General features: G+C 41.0%; 1 protein-coding gene across 1 annotated transcript in view; it reads right to left on the bottom strand.

Moving 5' to 3' along the window:
• tnmd (tenomodulin) overlaps positions 1 to 11274 on the bottom strand; it is a 138781-nt gene extending 127507 nt beyond the window's left edge. Inside the window, exons 1-2 of the mRNA XM_073058421.1 lie at positions 11142 to 11274; positions 10821 to 10955 (exon numbers count right to left, since the gene is read on the bottom strand). Of these exons, the coding sequence (XP_072914522.1) occupies positions 10821 to 10955; positions 11142 to 11195 (189 nt within the window). The 5' untranslated portion in view covers positions 11196 to 11274. The remainder of the gene's footprint in view (positions 1 to 10820; positions 10956 to 11141) is intronic.
• Positions 11275 to 12669: the final 1395 nt, after the last annotated feature.

Genomic DNA, 12669 nt, shown 5'->3' with positions numbered 1-12669 from the left:
AATTAAGATCTCAATAGAAATAGTTCAAAAGAAACACAATTACTCAATCAAAATGAAACTGAATGATGGAATGAGAAAGGGCAAGTCTCAACATTCTGACTTCTCATTTTTTTTCTGTAATTGTAAAAAGTGAATCAACTTATTGAAAATGACAGTGAAAAGAAACTGTATATATTATAAGAAATTGAACCCTGTGATCAGATTGTTCAATTTCCAATGCAAACTCAGCTTATGCCTCCAATATACTGCCAGTGTAATTTAAATAAAAGACAAATAAAATTAAACAAAGAAGGCCAGTAATACTGTATTTATCTGGCATAAAGAAAAATGCAATTACTGGTAGCAGTCTGTATTACCTCCCATTTGTCATTGCTGTTTCTCAGCACATGCCTCAATTTTCCAATGAAATTTGGCATTAGTCTGACGATCGAATATTAGATCAGGCTCTGAAGATTCAATGTCCTTCCCCTTTTCTGAGGTCTGATGTCTGGGTCGGAGATCACTGACACAAGGAGATCGGATAGAACTTAAAACTTAGCTTTGTATTTCTTTGATTTGGGGGGAGATTGTAGCCAGTTTTGTTTTCACTTTATTAGGCCTATATCTCCACAGGTCACAGTGTCCACAAACTTGCATCATAATATGCCTGTAGTTCAAACAGTTGTGAACCAAGATGCTGAGTAATTCTATTTGAATGGCATTGGTTTTCTGGACGGTGTACTCTGCTAATAACATAGTAAAATTGAAAAAATAAAGAAAATTATTGAGAAGCAATTTGACATGGATAGAACATGATTCTGAATCACACCCTTATTTGTATTTCATCCTGTGATAAGCAGATTTAACCATTGACGAATCCAGCTGCACAAGTAATCAGCACAGAGAAATAATTACTACATGCAATAATTACAGTAGAAAACAATTCTTAAGATCTTTGCTTATCACCTAATTCCTTAGCTTTCCACATTGCTCTAATGGCAGCAATTGATTTCTTGGAATGCTTTATAATACTTAAACTGCCCCTTGGGTGGTATTAAACTTGCATATGTCATGTAGGCAAATCAAATATGTCAGAACAAAATGGCATGTTAATTGTCCCACATCCTGTTTTATGGTGTGTACAAGTAAGATAAGTGCAGTGCTACTTTTTACTTTATGTACATTGCAGAATTTTTAGTGCAAAGTCAAAGCCAACATGTTATCTTTTGAATCGAATATTTGATGTGAATTATCATTTGGTTGCAAAAGTTTCAGTGCTTTATTCAACCATTATTTCTCATTGCAAAAGAAATCTGTATTTTTTGACAGCTCCATATCTTGACCTTGGTTGTAAATTCACGGGATTAAAAATACATCCATCTTATTTGCCGTTATGTGAAGACTTATAGATTTTGTTATTTTAATCATGAAGGAAGAAAAACAAGTCAATTAAGGGGTGTCAGTGTTGCAACATAGGAAATGAAGCAGCCAGCTTGCTTGTAGCAGGGAGACTGAAACAGTGACCAAGATACAGTAAATGATTTATTTCTGCTTAATCTCAGTGAATTTGATTGAGAAACAGATATATGCTAGGAGATGAAACTGAACTAGGGCACCAGAGGGGAAAACCAGTATTTTACCTCTTCCTATTGACAACACCAAGTGCTCCTCAGCTGAAGTACAATGCACAATCATCCCACCCCCACACTCAACCCCCCCAAAAAAAACACCACTGATGCACCCGAATTCCAGTAGGGAAGTCTTTTTACTGTGAGCAATCCATTTCTCAACACAACATCACTGGTGCACAGAGAACTGATGGTTCCTGCATAATTTATGGCTCCCTCATTAGTAGAGACATTATATCATCAGACACCCTCATAAAACCTTGCCTGTGGCATGATTTCCAGGCACAGCTCTATGTCCCAATCTTATTAGTTGGTCGTAATACTGGTAATAGTATTACAATAAATAAAGTTCTATCAATCCTATTTAACATTATACATCATGTGACCTTCTACGTGACAATTTAACATTTGCCATTTGGTCAGGGAAGATGCATACATCAGGATGCTCTTCATTGAACACAGCTTGGCATTCAATACAATTATATCCTCCAAACTAATCAATAAACTCCAAGACCTAAACCTTAATACTGATTTGTGCAAATGGAATCTTGATTTTTTTCATCTGCAGACCCCAGTCAATTCGGATTGGCAACAACATCTCCTTCACAATCTCCATCAGCAATGGTGAATCCAAAGGTTGTGTGCTTAGTCCCCTGCTTACTCACTTTATACTTATGACTGTGAGGCTAAGCACAACTACAATGCCATATATAGGAGGAAGACTAAAGGGGGAAAATCAGGGATCAGAGATGAAGATGGTCAGCAACTTTAAATTCTTTGGTATTATCATTTCAGAGGACCTGCCTGGGCTCAGCACAGAAGTGCCATTATTAAGAAAATACGGCAGTACCTCTACTTTGAAGTTTGAGAAGATTCAGCATATCATCTAAATCTTTGACAAACTTCTATAGATATGCAATGGATTTGGTTGCATCATGGTCTGCTATACATCCTTGACCTCGAATGGAAAACCCTATAAAAGGTAGTGTGGATAGAGCCCAGACTGCCATAAGTATAGCCCTCCCCACTGTTGAGTACATCTACATGTAGTGCCATCACAGGAAATCAGTATCCATTATCAAGGATTCCCACCATCCAGGCCATGCTCTCTTTTTCCTGCTGCCATTAGGAAGGTGGTACAGGAACTTTAGGTCCCAAACCATCATGTCCAGGAACAGTTACAACCCCTCCACTATCAGGGTCTGGAACCCCAACTTCATTCACCCAACGTTGAACCATCCCCATAGCCTATCAACTCACTTTCAAAGACACTTCATCTCATGTCCTCGATATATATTGCTTATTATTTTCATTTTTTGTACTTACTGTGAATGTCCATAAGAAAATAAATCTTAGGGTTGCATATGGTGACGTACATGTATTTTGATAATAAATTTACTTTATAGTTTTTACTTTGTTTGAAACAAACATGGCCTGGAAATTCTAGTCTGCCGAGAAGAAGTGGAGGGCTCCTCCACTACAATCTTCAGTAATACTCAAGGCCTCAAAACCAACAAAGTGGTGTACATATTCAAGATGAACACTTCCATTCCATGAGAAGCACACACAAAATGCAGGAGGAACTCAAGAAGTCAGACAGCATCTACAGAGGGAAATAAACAAGTGACGTTTAAGTGTCAGGAAAGCTGAGTCACAGCTTGGCCAAAGGGGTATGGTTAAAGAAGGAGCAAAGGAAATTTCAGAGTGCTGAGTGCTAGCGATGGAGCAATTAAAAACCAGGACAGGAATCCTGCTCACTCTCTGTAAGTCATCGAAATGTGCTTGTGCAATGGTTGGCGGAGTTCTTTAAATTTAAGTGTGGCCATTACTGTTTACTTTCTAATGGAGAATATATTGCGATTATCAGAGTGTATTAACCTCTGACTCCACAAGCCCACCCTCTCAGGAGATGGATGGATGTTTTGGAGCAGGAAAAGTGGCTGTTTTTTCACATCTTTCCTTCAAAGCAAAATGCTGTCATTGATTGCAAGAGGGCAATTATATTCCTGCCAAGCTCAGCTAACGCAGATCAATTGGAGTCTGAAGTTTCATAGTACCACACTGGATGGTGCATTTACTCAAGGGAACATACCTGTTAATTTCCTCTCACCCCAGTATATTTGGGTTTAAGATTGACTCATTGCAGAAAATTCTGATGAGGCTGCAGGTATGTTCAGAACCAGAAAATTTTCATCATCAGTCTGATTTTAACCATTTCTTTTTGGTGCAGATATGTGATTAAAGTAAGCAATTTAGTGTAGCAAAACAGGTCAGATTTGAAGCTGATTGTGTATAAGTCCTAAGTTATAAATATAGAATTTGGACAGAATGCCTGAGAGAGCTGCATTGCAGCAAGTATGAAACTGTGTTAAGCTGCAATTTCCACCATCCTTTCACCTTGCAGGGGAACTGATAAGCGAGAGAAAATGGTTTGACAATACCATGGTACAAGCAGTATCAGTTCATCTATTAGGTCAGAAATACCATTGGCATGAATCCAGAAACACTTTAGGTTCTACAATAAGATGCTGTGAAGTAATTTCGCTGAATGATTGTGGACTAAGGTGCCTCCTAGGCAAAATTGATCCTTCAAGTACTTGTCATTACCAACCAAAATCAAGGCAACTCCATTCTTCGCTCAGTGCAACCTGTTCATTCTGTGCTTCCCTTGCTAAAGTGAACGGGGCTCCCTTTAACTGTTGTCACATTCTTAGTATGTTATCTAGCTGCTTTTTGCATTTTTTTCTGTAAACCCCTCCCCAATTTATCTCCAGTTAGAAGCACCAAACCAGCTATATAGGATTCTAATATTTACTTCCATTGAAGCCAAGGCTCCTTCATCATTCCATCTGGGCTCCTCACATCTGGACGAGTTGCAGTCTCATGCTTTGTTCCTGATCACTGCCTAATTCCAGACAGTGACTTGAGGATGTGACTGAATTTTGAATTGAACTTCCCTTCTCTGATGCAGCATAATGTCTGCAATTTTAGTTTTTATTTAACTTTGAGCTGAATTTTCTCAAGGAGCAGACACTCTAGGTGTGAATGCTGCAGATCTCTCGGATTTCTACCACCTCCTCTGTTGTACCTGCAAAATATTATGAGCTCTGCCATCTATAACAAATCTCAATTTATAAATTCAAATTGTTAAGCTTTCATATTATCAAATCTAGGTTTCCATTTCTTTGGCCAATTAATTTATTGATTGAAGTATATCTTGTCCATTACTTTTAGTCTGCTTTCATTCCTCTTTAAAAATAAATTAAAAGCTTTCACTTGACGTAAGAGAAGTTGGGATATCTTAAATCATAAGTATCTTGGCATAAGATATTTCCTGTTTTAATCTGTCACAGTTCATCGTGAGGGATGGAGACAGTTACAGAACCATCTTCCCCCTCAGCACCAGTTTTCCACGTTGACCCAATTCCTCTGTTTAATACTTAGTTCAAGGTGGACTGTGTTCATATTCCCTACCTGATCATAAGATGTCTGCTTTTGCACTTTTTTGAGAGCCATTGGTAGAGTGACTGATGTTCAGAGAAGTCCCTTCACTGGCAGGAATTCTGTCAGCAGTGTATCATGGATGTGTAGAGCTATTCATATGTAGGGGAAGACTTTCTGGGTGTTGTCCATCAGATTACTGAATGGGCAATGAACCCACGAACACTAACTACCTCACTCATTCCGTTTTGATCTGTTTTGCATTAGTTATTTAATTTATTGTTTATATATACTATAGTAATTTATAGTTTTTTATTACGTATTGCAATGTGCTGCTGCCACTGAACAATAAATTTCACAGCATACAGTTTGCCCGTGATATTAAACCTGATTCTAAGGGATGGTAATGGGGTTAGTAATGGAGAGATCTGCAGCAATAATATAACAAAGATTAAGACAAACCTCTCCACATAATTTTGAGAGTTTAAATTCCACTTCTAAAAATCTGGGAACAAAAAAAATTGATGCTAGTAATAGTAACAACCCAGTCTTGCTGTTAGATTCACCTGACGCATTCAGTAATGTGTATTTTATGGAAGATTTCTAATCTGGATTGTATCTGACTATATCCCCATACCAATGCCACTGGCTTTTAACTTCCATGTGTAGTGGCCTAACAAGTTACCTGACTGCTTCAAAAGGGCAACAATTATACAATATCAGTGCCCAAGAAGAACAGCGTAAGCTTTCTCAATGCCTATCATCCAGTAGCGCTCACATTTATGGTGATGAATTGATTTGAGAGATGGTTTATGGCTAGAATCAAAACCTGTCTCAGGAAAGACCTCGACCCCCTGGAATTTGCCTATCAGCACAATAGGTCTACATCAGATGTGATCTCGATGGCTCTCCACACAGCCTTGGATCACCTGGACAATACAAACACCTATGTCAAGATGCTGTTCATTGACTATAGCTCAGCATTTAACACCATCATTACTACAATCCTGAACAAAAAGCTACGGAAACTAGGCCTTTGTATCTCTGTAACTGGATCCTTGACTTCCTAACCGGAAGACCACTATCTGTGTGGATTAGAAACAACATCTCCACCTCACTGACAACTAACGCTGGTGCTCCACAGGGATGGGTACTTAGTCCATTGCTCTATTCTCTCTACACCCTTGACTGTGTGGTTAGGCATAGCTCAAGCAGCATCTATAAATTTTCTAGTGATACAATCATTGTTGGCAGAATTTCAGATGTGATGCAAGGCGTACAGGAGTGAGATATACCAGTTAGTTGAATGGTGTCACAGAAACAACCTTGCGCTCAACGTCAGTAAGACCAAAGAGTTGATTGTGGACTTTAAGAAGGGTAAGATGAGGGAACACAAACCAATCCTCATAGAGGGATCAGAAATGGAGAGAGTGAGCAATTTCAAGGTCCTGGGCGTCAATATCTCCGAGGACCTAACCTGGATGCAACATATTGATGCAGCTTTAAAGGAGGTAAAACTGTGGCTATACTTCATTAGGAGTACAAGATGATTTGATTTGTCAACTAAAACAGTCGAAAATTTCTACAAATGTACTGTGGAGAGCATTCTAACTGGCTGCATCACAGTCTGGTATGGGGACGGGGGTTACTCCAGAAGATCAAAGTAAGTTGCAGAAGCTTGTAAAATTAGTCAGCTCTATCATGGGTACCAGACTCGGTAGTATCCAAGACATCTTCAAGGAGCAGTGCCTTAGGAAGACTGTGTCCATCATTAAGGATCACCACCACCAAGGACATGCCCTCTTCACACTGTTATTGACGGCAGGAAGGAGGTATGAAACCTAAAGGCACACCCTCAGCGATTCAGGAACAGCTTCTTTCCCTTTGCCATCTGTTTTCTAAATAGGCATTGAACCCATGAACACTACCTCACTACATTTTTATTTCTCTTATTTTGCACTACTTATTTTAACTGAACTATTTAATACACATATTTATACTTAATGTAACTCAGTTCTTTTTCCCTCTATGTTTATCATGTATTTCATTGTAAGGCTGACGTAAAGTTAACAAGGTTCATGACATATGTCAGTGAAGTTAAATTTTATTCATATTCTTTACTACAGCCTGGTCAAGGGCGTTGTTGAACCTAGACTGACAACGTTCACGTTGAATATGAGGAGCCTTCAGATCTGTCAGGATGGCCTTACCCCATTTTAAATAAATTTCTGTGAATAACCTCCGAGCTCAAATGGCACAGTAGCATAGTGATTAGTGTAATCCTATTACAGTGTCCGTGGTTGACAGGGGTTCAGTTCCCACCGCACCTGTAAGAAGGATGTTCTCCCAGTGACCATGATAGTTTCCTCCCACAGTTCAAAGATCTATGATTAGGGCTAATGGGTTGTGGGCATGCTATGTTGGCATCAGAAGCAGGGCAAATGCAGGCTGCTCGGCACAATCCTTGCTGATTTGATTTGATGGCAACCATTCATTTCATTGTATGTTTCAATGTACATGAGACACAGAGCTAATCTTCAGTATTCTGCTATAAGATCATAGGTTTAAATCCACAAATTCAAGCAGAATCTCTGAGTTTACACTTAATCTAATACTGAGGGAGGAAAGCATTTTCATTTTTGTTTTTGCAGGCATTTACAGGAAAAAAGAAAACAGTGGAATTTTATAGAGAAAATGTACATAATAAAACAAAGATTGATAAATAACTAAGGTGCTGTCAGGAAGGGGGCCGGATGGACCCAAACGCAGGACGCAGACACTGAAGTACTAGGGGGAGGACAGGATGGGGATGCCATGGCATTTAAGGGTAGCTGGGGTTCAGGTAGATAGAGTGTCAGGCAGGCAGAGCGGAGTGGCTCCCGGAGTTCGGGCAGGCAGAGCGGAGCGGCTCCCAGAGTTCGAGTTCAGGTAGACAGGCTCCCGGGGTTCAGGCAGGCAGGCAGACAGGTCTAGGTGGCTAGATAAGCTGGTGGAGAGCCCTCCCTGGGCGGACCGCATATATCCCGGGTAGGGCCGCCTCCCAGGCGGAAACACCGGAGGCCTGGGCATGACGTGAACCCCTAGGCGGGTGCGGGGCACAATGCCAGAGTTCCAGTGGAAGAGGAGGATGGGGCAGAGGACAGCCCTCCCTGGGCGGGCCGCATATGTCCCAGGTAGGGCTGCCTCCCAGACGGAAACACCAGAGACCTTGGCATGACGCGGCCCCCTAGGTGGGTGCAGGGCACAATCCCAAGGTTCGGGTGGAAGAGGAGGACGGGGCAGAACCCCCGCTGGGCAGCGGCAGACCAGCCGGGTCTGCCCGACTGAGCCAAGGGATAGGAACGGGCAGAACCACCGCCAGGCCGCGGCAGACCGGCCGGGCCTGCCCGACGAAGGCAAGGGGTAGGAACAGGCATAGGTCTAGGGTGACCAACACAACAGCCATGATAGCAGGAAAATCGGGAAAGGCCGGCAGACAGCGCGACCGCACAAACAAAACAAACGAGCGGAGAAGTGGGACCAGCGCATGGGAAGAAAGGTGGGGGAGAGGACCAATCTGGCAGTACTGGTACGGGGCAGAGAAGCATGATGAGGAGTCGATCTGAGCCCGGGCAGGATAACAGAATGCAGAGAAGAGTTCGGAGCCGGCGGAAAACAGGACAAAACGACCACCCGCCTGGTCCCAGTCCCAAGGCCCCTTATAAACACCTGCAGCTCAATGAGTCACAGGTGTGTCTCCTTGAGCCAGGAGGGTCCTAACTAGTTCACGGGTGATGGGAGGGGCAACTGCAGGACCCGGAGTCTGGAGCACTCGGACCGGACCGGACCCTGACAGGTGCAAAAGAAGACAAGCTATGCAAATATGCATAGACATCACCCTGACACAGTGGTGTCAAGAAAACAACCTCTCCCTCAATGTCACAAAATCAAAGGAGCTAGTTATGGACTACAGGTAGGAATGGAGACAGGCTCACCCCCCTTGACATCAATGGATCTGGGGTTGAGAGGGTGAACAGTTTTAAGTCCCTCGGCATCTACATCACTGAGGATGTCATGTGGTCTGTACATAACAGCTGTGTGGTCAAAAAAAGGACAACAGCCAGCGCCTCTTTCACTTCAGACGATTGAAGAGGTTTGGCATGATTCCCCAATTCCTAAGGACTTTCTACAGGGGCACAATTGAGAGCATCCTGACTGGCTGCATCACTGCCTGGTATAGGAACTGTACTTCCTTCAATCAGAGGACTCTGCAGAGAGTGGTGCGGACAATGTAAATGTGAACTTCCCTCTATTCAGGACATTTACAAAGACAGGTGCATAAGAAGGGCCCAAAAAATCATTTGGGACACGAGTCATTCGAACCACAAACTGTTCCAGCTGCTGCCATCTGGGAAACAGTACTGCAGCATTAAACCCAGGACCAACAGACTCTGGGATAACTTTGTCCACCAGGCCATCAGACTGGGTAGTTCAAGCTGATACAATTGTATTTCTATGCTATATTGACTGTCCTGTTGTACATACTATTTATATAAATTACTACATATTGCACTTTGCACATTAAGATAGAGACGTAAAGATTATTACTACTCATGTATGTGAAGGATGTAAGTAAGAAAGTCTATTCAATGTAAATAATACTGAGAAGAGATCAATGTAAAGAACCCTTGAAAGTGAGTCTGTAGGTCGTAGGATCAGTTCAGACAAGACCAACAGGTTGTCTGGTCATTACGACGTAACTAATTTTGGGATCAAAGCTTCATGGAAGTTGATTAAAAAAGAGCACAAATTCTTTTGATTTAAAATAAATCACTTTTGAGTCACAAAAGTGACAGTCCTTATCCTATAAGATAACCAAGCATCCTCAACCTGGAGCATTAACTCCGTTTTGCTTTCCACAGATTCTTCCTGACTATCCTCATTTTTATTTCAGATCTTGAGCATTTGCCTTTTTTATTTGTTTTTCTTTTAGCAACTTCTGAACGCATGGATGGAAATGACAATGGACATTTACAAAATGGAGAAGCTAACAGCATCTGTCAATCATAAATTGGAACAATTTGATTCATACTGAGAGAAATGGTTTAACTACATAACACACCATAATAGGCCTGATTTTATTCTCACAAATCAATGATTATGTTGTAAAAAAAAGTTCACTTCCTACTTGTACAGTATCTGAAATACATCTTATGGAAATGTTTGTATTATTTCAATAAAAAATAAATTACAAAAAAATAGAAAAGAAATTGGCTGGCCCTCCCACAGGTGTAATAGGAATTCACAATATAACAAGACCCCTGTTCTTTTTTTGAGTGGGACAAATGTACAATTTCACTAAGACACATTAATGCTTTATCCTTCTGATTTAACAAATATCAACAGATTTTAATCATAATTTGAATGGACTGAACATTGGATTATGTACAGGACAAAGAGACTTATTTTAAATTTGGTTAAAATGAAATTGGCAAAAGGCCTGCCCCTTTGCCACACAGTTCTATTGTCTATATTAGTTTTATTTTGACTCTTTCCAACATATGATTACTTTGGGTATGCAGAAGCACATTAAAGTCAACAGTATTTACTTCCCTGCTAATTATAAATGTATCATTCGTCTGCGTGAACCCAGCAGTGAGTTGTGATTTAAATCTGCACTTCTTAGGGCGGAATTTTATAAATTGGTGCCCAAAGGTTAGCGGAGAAATTACACAGTGCGATCCCAAGGGCTGTGACTGCTGGATCGGGCTTTGACCAAGTGGACATCCTCACCTTGCTCTCCTGCTGCTTCCAGTAGTACCGAGCGCCAAACGCACCGAGTAACAGCAAAACCGCCAGCAGGACCACCAAGATCCCGATCCGCAAATATCGTCCCAGGCGGTTATCTCTTTCTTTAGTTGCGAAAATCTGGAGATTCACGACAAAAATACAATCCACTCACTTATGAATTTCTTAAGCATAAATTAAAACAGGATTTGACACCGGTACCGATGCGATAACATACTGTAAATATTCTACATATTAAGGAAAGTTAATGCGGTAACTCTCTGGCGATAATAATTATTAAATTGATTAACAGATCAATATTCTCACATTTGCAGCTAAGATTTGCGCCTCGAGGTTCGGGCTAGTTTTCTTGGCCATCATTTAATAACGTTGGTCGCAGAGGCTGAATCACAACTAGTTTTTGAACATCAAGAAACGGAGAGTTTTATTCCCCCTACTCAGTTTGAATCGCTTAAGGGGAGTTTCAGACGCTTCCCTTAAAGGCGCCGGCGCGCAATTGATAGATTAAATTCGAATTGTTAACACTCAGCCCGTTAACAGAAGCACTGAGGTTTTAAGGAGAAATTGTTTTTTTTTCATAGTTGTTCAAAATTCTACAACTATATTTTAATTACAACAACTATTAACACAGTGCCAACAGCTCGTTTCACCTCATGAACTCGCCACTTTCCTGAGAGCAATTATCAACATCCACCTTCAGTCTACCCTCTTCCATGCCTTGGCTTTGGAGAGGTGCCTGTTATTTCCAATCGGACATGCTGGGATCATTATGAACAGTGGCTATCCGAAGACTGATGCTGCATTTTGATTTCACCTATATCTTTTGGAGTAAGAAGAGCTATATTACAATAAAACAGCCCTCTACATCCCCATGCACCCATCTACACCAATCCCATATGCCTGCATCAGGACCATATTTTTCAATGTTTTGTCTATTCAAGTGCCCAATATCTAATGCCCCTTAAACATAGTCTGGTCACCTCACTACAGGAAGGATGTGGAAACCATAGAAAGGGTGCAGAGGAGATTTACCTGGATTGGGGAGCATGCCTTATGAGAATAGGTTGAGTGAATCTGGCTTTTTTTCATTGGAGCAACAGAGGATGAGAGGTGACCTGATAGAGGTGTATAAGATGATGAGAGACATTGATCGTGTGGATAGTCAGAGGCTTTTTCTCAGGACTGAAATGGTTGCCACAAGAGGACACAGGTTTAAGGTGCTGGGGAGTAGGTACAGAGGAGATGTCAGGGGTAAGTTTTTTATGCAGAGAGTGGTGAGTGCGTGGAATGGGCTGCCAGCAACGGTGCTGGAGGTGGATACGATAGGGTCTTTTAAGATGCTTTTGGATAGGTACATGGAGCTTAGAAAAATAGAGGGCTATGGGTAAGCCTAGTAATTTCTAAGGTAGGGACATGTTCGGCACAACTTTGTGGGCCGAAGGGTCTGTATTGTGCTGTAGGTTTTCCATGTTCTTTGTTTCTATAATAAGCATAGTAATGGGATGTGTATTGTAATTGTATTTCTTCAATGAACTTACTCTTAAAAAAATGTCAAATTGCATTTAGACAGCACCTAAAAATATTTTAATTCATATCCACATTGCGGTCCATCTGGTTCTACAAGAGCTTACCCACTAAGGATTGTGGGAACTATTTTTTGCTCTATATCTTGCTCTGCACAATTTAAGCCCTTATGATTTTTTAAAAATACTATGACATTACATAGTAAATGTGATTCATTTACTCTGGGGTTAGATGATGCTGACTAGAGAGGCTGCAAGTCTACGAGCGCTGGTTATTTATAAGAGTAGGATGATTTTGCTGATCCATCAAT

Source organism: Hemitrygon akajei, chromosome 10 (assembly GCF_048418815.1).
Source record: "Hemitrygon akajei chromosome 10, sHemAka1.3, whole genome shotgun sequence".
In the NCBI taxonomy this organism is placed as follows: Eukaryota; Metazoa; Chordata; class Chondrichthyes; order Myliobatiformes; family Dasyatidae; genus Hemitrygon; species Hemitrygon akajei.
Note: the sequence above shows the minus strand (reverse complement) of the source record. Positions and strands in the feature narration are given on the sequence as shown.